Genomic DNA, 11,839 nt, shown 5'->3' with positions numbered 1-11,839 from the left:
GCACCTAGTTTGAGGATTTGTGTTGACAAAATAGGTAACTGTGTTTATATTTTAAACATTGGTTAATCAGCTGGACTTTTTATTTGGTTGACATCCTACCTGAAGCCCATTCAACGTTTCAGAATCCATCTAAAAGATCGTGCGATAAATATGTCATGTGAACTGGAGCCCGGTCAGTTGAGATGATGGCCTCTCAAAGTTTGGGGAAACATCATATGATGAGGATATTTGTGGAAAAGTTAGAGCAGAACCATACCAGGACAGAAGGCATCATCAACCCAAATCTATGTACAGATTTTGGCAGCAATCTCTCATTTTGTTAATTCTCAAGTGTAACCATCCTTAGCTGCATAGACACACTTCTTAGATGTCTAATGCACAGGATCCCGCACATGTGTGAAAAAGAAGAATACATAAATTAAAGAAAGTTAGATGGTGCTGGATTGAAATTGAGAGGTTTCTAGCTGTAATGATATAAAAGAACATAGATGGGGGGAAAAAGGGTTTGAAAAATAAGGTAATGTTACAAGCTGTAATGCTTTAAATGAAGGATTTGCTGAACAAATAACTTTAATTGGGATACAAGAAGGAGAAGTATGAGGAGGTCTGAGAAATTTGTTATGTAAAAGTATGGTTTATGAATTTTATGCTTTTTTTTAGTGTTTTTGTTTGTTCTGTTTTTGTTTGTCTGTTTAAAAATTGGAAAATTTAATAAATATTCTTTAAAAAAAAGAGAGAAAAAAGAAGAATACATAGAATCATGGAATTGGAAGGGACCCCAAGGGTCATCTAGTCCAACCTTACAATGCAGGAATCTCAGCTAAAGCACCCATGACAGATGACCATCCAACCTCTGCTTAAAAACCTCCAAGGAAGGAAAGTTCACCACCTCTGGTGGGAGTCTGTTCCGCTGCTGAACAGCTCTTGCTGTCAGAAAGTTTTTTCGAATGTTTAGTCAGAATCTCCTTTCTTGCAACTTGAAACCATTGTTTGGGTCCTGCCCTCCAGAGGCAGAGAAAACAAGCATGCTCCCTCCTCCATGTGACAGCCCTTAAGATATTTGAAGATGGCCATCACATCTCCTCTCAGTCTCCTCTTTTGCAAGCTAAACATTCCCAGCCCCTCCAGGCGCTCCTCATAAGGCTTAGTTTCCAGACCCTTGATCATTTTGGTTGCCCACCTCTGCACATGTTCCAGCTTGTCAACACCCTCCTTAAAATGTGGTGCCCAGAATTGGACACAGTATTCCAAGTGTGGTCTGACTAAGGCAGAAGAGAGTGGTACTATTCCTTCCCTTGACCAGGACACTATATTTCTGTTGATGCAGCCTAGAATAGCATAAGCTTTTTTTGCTGCTGCACCACACTGTTGACTCATGTTAAGCTTGTGGTCTACCAAAACCCCTAGATCCTTTTCAAATGCACTGCTAGTAAGCCAGGTGGCCCTCATTGATAGGGTTGCCATACTGTTCTACAACTGCACTGATACAGAGAAGAGTAGAAAGAAGCTATTTGGTAAGAGGAAACCTGCAGAAATAACTCTGCCAATGCAGGTTGCTATCGAGCAGCGTGGAAAGAGGACGGCCTGCTAGGATGGTCAAGTCTGTGGCCAGAGACAGTATTGAAGGCCAGCTCTTCTTCCCCCCAAAACTGGGGTTGGCATAAGATTGATGGTGGACTGGGTGAAGTCTTCTGGCTTATAATCCTTGAAGCTTCTCAAACTTGCTATAAGCTGATCTCTTGAGGCTGCATGAAAGGATAACACAAGCGCAGAAGGGCTCCACTGATTCTTCTGAGGGGGAACGCTCTACCAATCTGAAAAGTAAGCCACCCCCCAAATCGTTGTGCTTTTCTCCCCATCCCCATTTTGTTTTTTCTCCCGCTCCCCCAGAAGTTTGCTAGAAAAGTTCCGTTTGGAATTTTTGTCTCGGGACTATACGATCAATGAAAGTTACAAGGCTGGTTCAAAATTAGCCTTGCTAGCATTCAAAATGGCAGTTTGGGTGCTGTATGGTGCCACTGTGTTTGTGCACAAACATTTGCACACGTATGTGTGGACTAGAGACAAGGTGCATCCGCTCACTCACGTGGCGGTGCATTTATTTTCTGGAAGCTAAATCATGAAGTCTGGCAAGGGCTGTAGCAGTTCGCACCGATGCACCAGAAAATAACGGCTGGGACAGTGTGGTAACACCAGCTCCAGTGCATGATGTGGGAGTAGGACTGCCCCCACTAGCCCCACCCCACAGCTGTAGCGCACCCCGTTTCTATGTTGACATGGACATGTGCAAAAAAGAGCCTTCACATGTACAGCTGCGTGCATGAAGGCTTATGTGCAATCAGGAAACCCACAAAAGCAAGTTCCCCATTGTGTGGAGGCCTTTGCATGTATCACAGTATATGTGACGCCAATAGGGAGGCTGGTGTAGCACACAGCTTTGAGAACTGGTCTACCTGCGGCCCAGCTCACATCCAATATTTAAAAAATACTTTCTAGAATTTCAGAAAACAGAACATCTTTAGGTATTTGGTCAAAACTAGAAATTTGCCAAGCGTATTACTCTTGCAACAGCATAGCAAAACCTTTGTATGACAGCCTGTTACTCCTCCGTCACTTCAGATTCCTCCACCTTCTGCGTCGTGAAATAGTGTGAAATATTTGAAAACATGCATGTACAGCTGAGGAATATATTAACATGTTAAAAAGCTGCAAAGCTTTTTTCAAGTTTTTCAATTCATTTCGTTTTCTATCTCTGGTGTATAAAGCACAGTTTACATTTTGAAGTCACGGGTCTCTCTCATTATGCTAGTATTTTCAAGAATATGCTATTCAATGAAATGGGGTGAAATACAACTAAAACAAAAGTTCAGGATCTATTTTCCATTGCTATTGTGACACTTGTGTGTTTGGCCTCATGCATCAGATATACACTGAGCATGTGCATGCATGCACACACTAATTTATCCATGCATCTATGCATACTTCTCCACCTGCGCATATACACATCACACATTCCCACCCATGCATACACACACATGCACATCTTGATCTCTCTGCTGGACAGACTCAAGCTGTGCCCCCATCAACTGGTGCACAATTGCGGTGCCAACATCTGCTGCCAGCCCACCCAAATGCAGACAGCACCCTGTTCCAGCTGCTGCCACTATGGTTTGCATTGCCAACCCCACTGATGATGGCAAGCTGCTGGCGAGCTTGCCTCTGGAGACTCTGCTTGCAAACATCCCTTGCTGCCATCATAATACTCCTCTTTCTCCTCTCTTTCCAGACCAAATGGATGGAGGTGAGGTAATGTAATGGTACAACAGTGGGGGCAAGTTGAGAGATGATTTGGTGGCGGAATGCAGTGTCCCTCATCTTCATTTCCATTTCTGGTTGGGACGGGCCTATGTCAGCTTTGGCATGTGGTCAAGAGAACGATTAGCGAGACCAAAGGCTTGGAGACAGGGTCTTTGGCCAACCCCAAACCCAAAGAATTTGGGTCAGAGTCAGAGGTCTGGCAAAACGGTTGACTAGGGCATAAGGGCCACCCTCTCTCAGATTGATGCCATGAGCCTGAGCTTTTCTGCGATATGTGTCCTTTACATATTTCTCTGTGCTTCTGTGTGAAAGGAAGATCTCCGAATCGGGGATAGAAAAGGGGAGCGCCTGTTTTACATTATGTTTTTATTTCCGTTATATGAGGGCATGCAGTTTTGTCAAGAAAGATTGCCAAGTACGTGCAAAGTCCCCCTTCCAACCCCTGAAAGAAGTCGTTCAAACAAAGGCCTAGAAGCAGTGTGTCCAAACTCACGTCCAAATTGTGTTTGTAGTCATTTCACTCAGCTTTCACAGTGCACATAAGTAAATGGAAATTGCAGACACCCTTATGATGCTTTTGTGCAATCATATGCACTAGGACAGCTCACACATGCACACAAACAGCAAAAAACATTTTCTGGTTCTGTCGTCTGCCTTTGCGCCCTCCATTTCTGGGAATCAGCAAAGGTGGTAAAATTTTGTTCAGGCCAGTAAAATGCTTCCGATACACAATCACTAGCTCTTCTGGAGCATGGACAAAATGAAGCACCTTCGTTATGCAAGTTTCCCTAATGGGAAAACCATTAGATGTGCAAGGAAAATAATACTCTTCAAAGGTGGCTTGTGTTTGGTTTGATGTTATCGTTGCTACCAAACGCCTTATACATGAGCATTTCACTTTCCCATGCAGATGTCTTTGAAGCCTGGTTTTGTCTGTGACGGAAAACTTCTTAATAGCCCTCTGTCCTAAGCACCCTTACTAAGAAGCAAGTCACACTGAACACAGCAGGACTTACTTCAGAGTCAATATGCTTGGGAGTGTGTTGCAATTTTTCTTTTCAACGCCTTTCACGATCAATAACTTCCTAGGGTCTTTACCAAAAATGCTGTGAAAGTATTCATAATGTAATATATCTGTAAGATTTCTAGTGTTACACAGTAGTCCTGCAAACAGAATGACTTAAATCTTGAGGCAATTAAATCGTTTGCTTGATTTTATTTAGAATGTGTCCAACACAATTCTCCATTTGGGTTCCACATTTCAAACTCACCCTTTGTATTCTTAGGAACATTATATGAAGTCTTAAAAACTTGTTTGATAGAAGAGGGAATGTGAATTCTTAGTGACCCTGCTGGACATTTATATGTTCACTGATTCTCTCTGACATGGGACTCAAAAGTACTAATCTATTATGTTGGGTGGGTAGGGAAATCCAGGCATACAAATAGTCACAGAAATGCCTTAGGTCTTAAAAATCTGACTTTGCTTTTGTACTTGGACCATCATTTCGAACCTAATACCATACACTTAAGCTTAACTCTTCTGCATTTTGTCTAACTTTCTTGTTCAACCGTTGCAGAAGCGGACAGGAAAATACACTGTTCCAAAAGTACCTTGTCCTATTGGGAAGAGGAAAACCATTTGGCTCCTCACAGCCCCTTGACTTGGGTTCATCTGGTGTCAAAGCCTTCATATGATCACATTGGTTTTATTGGTGAACAACAGCACACCACAATATCACCATAGCTAGCACATTTTGACCAACTGGGTGCTTTTGCTTTTTTTGTTTTTAACACTAGAGCGTCTGTCTTTGCTAGAATTTCTTTTTTTTCTTTTTTTTTATGAACCAAAGGTCATATTACAGAGCACAAATGAGGTCTAAAATTTAGCCACAGCAGACCACAGCTCCACAGGAAGAAAAAAAACACATCTTCAAGTTAGGTTGACCTGCTTGAAAACATAGATTAAAAACAGCACAGCAAACATGGATCTGCAATGCACTGCTTCCTTATTTAAATATTAACTGCTTCGTTTTACATGGAAATGAACTAAGCAACGATGGATGGAATTTCCAGAACCGCCCGGTTGGTGTTGCTGTGCCATTGGGGGGGGGGGGGAGAAGCAGGCGACAAGTGTGGCTCAGATGGAAGAAGAGGGCGGGGTGGGGAAGGGGGCAAGTGATACAATCTCAACATCTGCGCTAAAGTGACTTGTTAATGATCAACCGATCATTCGCCAGTTTCAAAATATAATCTTATACAACATTTCCCCTCCCTCCCTCTGTAAACAGATCTGTTCATAAATAATTTGGACGTCTCCATGACATTCATGATATCTAACAGAAGCTGAAGTAGAAAAAGGATGGATGTGGTATACAGCATTGAGGAAATGTCAAAAGAGTACTTCATCGTTGTCGTGTTGTTTTGTTTAGCGTCTGATGGGCGGGTTGCACGTAGCATCAGCCATCAGAGACAGGGGGGGTCACCCACCCGTATTTTTCATGGGTCTTCACCAAGCTCTTAAATGTTGCTTCAGCTTCCTTGCGGCTGAAGGACTTTTTTGATTTCCCGGCTTTTCTGCAGATGCGTCCCTGTGTAAAAGAAAAGAAGGGGGGGAGGAAGAGAAGAAAGGTGTGTTCAGCACCCCAATGCAGATGCAAGCATTAAATAAATCCCTCCTAGCAATACAAATTCATCAGCCATCTTCAGTAAGAACATATCCATGGGCTCTCACAGATGTGTGGGTCAAGTTTCCTTCCTGGATGACAATGCATGAGTTGGCCATAACTCCAGCTAAGGCATGACTGATACAAGTTTCTTATGTGCACAGGAGATGATTCCTGATTGATCAGAGTTCGCATCCTCATGGAAGTAGTCTAGATGCATACAGATGTATGTATCAGGACTGAGTTTCATCCCTTGTTGCTTAGGGGGCATGGCTGGCGTGCACATCAGCATCTAGGGGATGGGGCTATAGGCAGGTACATTCCAGACAGACCCTTCACACAATCGGTACCAATGGGTACCTGATGTCTGAACTGTGCTATGGTGCTCCTAAGTATTTATGTACCTTCGAGGTCAAAGCCAGGTTTGGATAATCAACCAAGACCTGGCCCACTGCTATTGTTATAGATGAGCGAAGCATCACATTAAAGATCAGAATACGCAAACTTCTTAAAAAGTGGATTTTGCCCCTAAAAATAGTTAATTCTGACAAACAAACAAAAACAATCCTTGTAAATGCAGACTCCAATTTAGCTTTGAAGGATTTCAAGCAGCCTTCTATATTCCTAAAACAAGGCCTTTTTTTGTTGTCAAGCTGTAGGAAAGTCTACAGCAGGCATCCCCAAACTCAGCCCTCCAGCTGTTTTGGGACTACAATTCCCATCACCCCTGACCACTGGTCCGGTTAGCTAGGGATGATGGGAGTTGTAGTCCCAAAACAGCTGGAGGGCCGAGTTTGGGGGTGCCTGGTTTAGAGAGAGGACCCCCTCTCTGCATAACAGGACACGGCAATGACATAATATACTTTTTGCAACCTGAGTATGAGTATCAGAAGAAGAGTGTGCCATGTAATACGGGAGAAGCAGCAAACGTGTATTATTCCAGGTTTATGTATCAGGAATCGGATACATATATATCAGTATCCCCACACAGAAAATGAAACCAAAGCCACCATTCATAAATTGCTTAGTTGTGTGTTTTCTTGGACACAAACATTAGCACTCACAAATTAAAACGTAGTATGTAAAGTCGCCCTAAGCAGCCATTTTTTTATCTCACAAATGAATAATTTTTTATTATCTTGATAAACAAAAAACAAGGGGCATTTCTCATTTTACTTCCAGGCTGAAATATTTTGCAGAATACCCCCATTCTTCCAATATATTTCCAAACTATGTAGGTGAAATTTGGCTAAAGATTTTGAAGCCCTGACGAATGTACAATTCCCCCCAGTAACGAGAAATGAAATAGAAATGTTAGGGGAAATTGAAATATACAGTTACTGTCTTACCAATTCTAGACAAAACAAATTTTTTTTTTCCTTCCAGTAGCACCTTAAAGACCAACTAAGTTAGTTCTTGGTATGAGCTTTCGTGTGCATGCACACTTCTTCGGATGCACACTGAAGAAGTGTGCATGCACACGAAAGCTCATACCAAGAACTAACTTAGTTGGTCTTTAAGGTGCTACTGGAAGGAAAATTTTTTTTTGTTTTGACTATGGCAGACCAACACGGCTACCTATCTGTAACCAATTCTAGACATACACTCATTACCTTAAGATCATAAAATGAATTATAAAAATGTGAGAAAAGCCTGCAGCCTCAGACCTGGTCCCCTCAAATCCAGCTTCCTGTTCCCACATTGATGAGCCAAATACCTTTGAGAAGCCCCAGAGCAGGATCTAAGCATGTCAACAGTTTCCCCATTTTGACAGGGTAAAGTGCAGCTGAACAAAAATTTTAAAATCCTATCTTAAAAGCATTTTCTCTGAAGGAGAAAACAGTTCATTTTTATTTTTTTTAATCCTCAAGTCCATTTTCCCCCACTGAAAAAATAAAAAAAAACTGTTTAAACTCCTCCTCCAATTTCCCTTAGGCCTGCACATCTGTATTCCTTTATTTCCTTTTGCCCTGCCCCCCATCCATCCAATCGTATTTTTCGCTCCATAAGACGAATCCTGACCATAAGACACACCTAGTTTTTAGAGGAGGAAAACAAGAAAAAAAAATATTCTGAATGAAACAGTGGATGTATGATTTTTGTGGTTCATGCTGTGGCCACAGACATGTGATTTGACGGTGAGTTTGGGGTAGCCCAATGCAAAAATCCTGAGGATCCATGTGGATCCGTGCTTTGCAACTACGCTTTTGCGCCACTGCGGCCCCACGCAACAGTGAATGCGTGTGCTTTTTGGTGCAGGCTGTAGCCATGGACATGCTATGTGATCTGATGGTGAATTTGGGGTGACCCAATGCAAAAATCCTGAGGATCCATAGGCTTTTAGCTCCCCCCTCCCAGGCAGCCTCCTTTATCACTAGCATCCCTTATCTCTCTCCCCGATCGCTTGTTGATTAGCGGCTTTGTTTCAACACCCACTTTCAAAAGAAAGAGAGCATGATCTGCTTTTCGCCCCTGGGCAATTCAGCTCCAGGGACCACGCATTCGCTCCACAAGACGCACAGACATTTCCCCTTACTTTTTAGGAAGAAAAAGGTGCATCTTATGGAGCGAAAAATACAGTATCTTGGTTCTGCCCATGGAGGGGCACAACCTCCGTCCTAACCTAACTCCTGCGAGAAGCTACAGGGAACCAGGCAGAGGGCGTTCTTGGTAGTGGCACCCGCCCTGTGGAACGCCCTTCCATCAAATGTCAAGGAAATAAACAACTACATGACTTTTAGAAGACATCTGAAGGCAGCCCTGTTTAGGGAATTTTTCAATGTTTGATGTTTTATTGCTTTATTATTATTATTATTATTATTATTATTCTGTTGGGAGCTGCCCAGAGTGGCTGGGGAAACTCAGCCAGATGGGCAGGATATAAACAAATAATTATTATTACAGTCTGGGGGGTGAAAGTGTTAGAAGACAATCACCTCTTTTGCCCTCTCCTCACTTGAAGGTGGATCCCAGTTCAAGGGGAAAGGAGACAGCTTCAATTATTGCGCTGCCTTTCTCAAGCTTTGGGCTTGAAAATAGTCAAATGGAAGATGCTGCGATGTGAACATTAAAAAATAATAACAACAGTAGCAGCCCAAAAGCTCTCATTCTGGCAGGGGAGAATTTTGGACATTAGAAATGAACTCAGTGAATTCACCATTCCATCCCCCTGCAGTCATATGGAGTTTTTTTTTAAAAAAAATTTTATCCTCCACTAAATGGGAGACTTAATGTAAAAGGCTGCCCACATTTTGAGGGATGCCTGAAGAGGCTTTTGTCCTTTGCATCTCCTTCGCCTCAACAGGCAAACTAAGGGCAAAGTCCTAACTGTATCCACTGTGATGTGCAAGCTCAATCGACTATGCAAAGATTCGAGGCCATCTAAAGCTACAACACTCTGTTCACTTTCTTTTGAGTAAGTCCCACTGAAAGAGACTTGGGACGAAATCCTATACAGTGGTACCTCAGGTTAAGAACTTAATTCGTTCTGGAGGTCCGTTCTTAACCTGAAACTGTTCTTAACCTGAGGTACCACTTTAGCTAATGGGCCTCGCGCCACCGCTGCGCGATTTCTGTTCTCATCCTGAAGCAAAGTTCTTAACCCGAGGTACTATTTCTGGGTTAGTGGAGTCTGTAACCTGAAGGGTCTGTAACTTGAGGTACCACTGTATTTAAAATATATTAGCTGACTGGCTGTACCACTGCCATGAAAAATATGCCAGCAGGATACCCCACATATGTCATAGGTACCTATTCACCAAGAGGCCACTGTAGAGGCGGTATTTGGGGAGGGGGGAGACAGCAGATCCGGCCTCTACAGAGTATGCTGCAGTCGTTGCTGCGACCACGGCAGTGGCAGAAGTGACGGGCGATGCATTCCTTGAAGGGTTGATCTGCTGTCTCTGTGGATCCTGCCACCTCAGGCAGTCACCTCATCTTGCCTCATGGGTGGAGCTAGCCCTTCGATCCAGTGGCCAGGTCCCCATTCACGGTGCAACTCTGCACCACCTCCACACCCGGCGGAAGGAATTTCTCTCCCTTTAACCTCAATTGGTACAACTCAGCAGCCAATCGCAGCACACCACCAAGGATCAAAACACAGGAGAGCCATAACTTTAGCTAGCAGCGCAGTGCAAGATGGGGCGGCATCTCCTTAGCAGGGTTTTGTGCTTCCTTGAGGATCACTTTGGAAGAGAGCACTTTGGTCAAGACCTCTTCTCTCTGCAGCTTGAGCGCACAGCTGGACCTTTACTTTCTAAGATCATGAAAAGTATTCTGGCCACAAAAACACCAATACAGCTAATGGGGTCTCCCGCTGCCGCTGCACAATTTCTGTTCTCATCCTGAAGCAAAGTTCTTAACCCGAGGTACTATTTCTGGGTTAGCGGCGTCTGTAACCTGAGGTACCACTGTACCGTACTCTATTGCAGTCATTCTCAAAGGGTGTGGCAGGAAGATTCAAGGACAATCAAAGGAACACTTCAGTGTAGCATAGTATCTCTCTCTCTCTCTCATCTATCTATCTATCTATCTATCTATCTATCTATCTATCATCTATCTATCTATCTATCTATCTATCATCATCTATCTATCTATCTATCATCTATCTATCTATCTATCTATCTATCTATCTATCTATCATCTATATCTATCATCTATCTATATCTATCTATCATCTATCTATCTATCTATCTATCTATCTATCTATCTATCTATCTATCTATCTATCTCTATCATCTATCTATCTATCTATCTATCTATCTATCTATCTATCTATCTATCATCTATCTATCTATCTATCTATCTAATCTATCTATATCATCTTTATCTATCATATATCTATCTTATCTATCTTTCTACCTGTCATCTATCTACACACACACACACACACACAGAAATAAAATTTGCAGAATATGGATAGATATATTTTCAAAAAAAATTCTGACAAGTATGAAAGAGAAAGGCTTTTGTGTGTTAACAAGGAGATGAGATGGGGTTTTTTGGTTTCAAATTAGACATAATATAAATGAGAATAGCCAGCAAGAGCAAGCGCTCGCCTCTCATTGAGTTTATATGGTACATATATAAGAGACTTGGTTATAATTCTGTTTTGAGAAGGATTCATGTTCTTATGTAGCTGCATTATTTTATACTTTAAGGATGACCCATGTTCCTATTATAAAGTAGCTGTGTTCTATGTGATAAATCAAGCGCACCAGGAGTTGTTTTCTTTTTGTTTTCCAATGTTTTCTCGGTGTGGTGCGAGCCAATTTTTATTCTGAAAGTGGCCTGTGGAAAGTGGCCTGTGGAAAACAAGTTTGAGGACCACTGGTCTACTGCAACAGCTGGGTCTGCCAAGGCAAAACACCCCACACAGGTGAGCATGAAATGGGGGGAACTCTTGCGACAAAGTATGACCGCATCAGGCTCTTCTCAACCCTGCTTTCGGTGCTGCATGTGAATACTGTGCCTTCTGTCTTGAGCTGCATCACTCCAACCCTCTTGTCCCTGCAGTAGCAAGGAATAGAAAAGGCATTCATCCCCACATGCAGAGATTCACAAAGAAGAAACCCCATTTTTTAACATGGGTGGGGCAGACGGATGAACGCCAGATGTGACGGATGAATCACATGTAGTTTGCTCCCGGCTGCTAATCTGACCATCACAATAACTTCCCTTACGTTTCGTATGCTTTCCGTTAAGCAGATAACAGGTCTCTGGCTGCTGTTGTACGCAACCAGTGCTCTAACAAGAGCAAGACCAATACTAAGCACATCTCTGAAATACATCCCATTTTCCCCACAGCGTTATTTGCTGGGAAATAGTTACAATGGAGCGAAGGCTTACCAGGGTTT

At 42.7% G+C, this 11,839-nt stretch overlaps 1 protein-coding gene across 1 annotated transcript in view; it reads right to left on the bottom strand.

Moving 5' to 3' along the window:
- Positions 1–4,514: 4,514 nt before the first annotated feature.
- The window catches only part of UBE2QL1 (ubiquitin conjugating enzyme E2 Q family like 1), a 32,168-nt gene continuing 24,843 nt past the window's right edge, over positions 4,515–11,839 (bottom strand). Inside the window, exon 2 of the mRNA XM_053397253.1 lies at positions 4,515–5,909. Within this exon, the coding sequence (XP_053253228.1) occupies positions 5,778–5,909 (132 nt within the window). The 3' untranslated portion in view covers positions 4,515–5,777. The remainder of the gene's footprint in view (positions 5,910–11,839) is intronic.

The sequence above is a fragment of the Podarcis raffonei genome, chromosome 7, assembly GCF_027172205.1.
Source record: "Podarcis raffonei isolate rPodRaf1 chromosome 7, rPodRaf1.pri, whole genome shotgun sequence".
NCBI classification, from domain to species: domain Eukaryota; kingdom Metazoa; phylum Chordata; class Lepidosauria; order Squamata; family Lacertidae; genus Podarcis; species Podarcis raffonei.
Note: the sequence above shows the minus strand (reverse complement) of the source record. Positions and strands in the feature narration are given on the sequence as shown.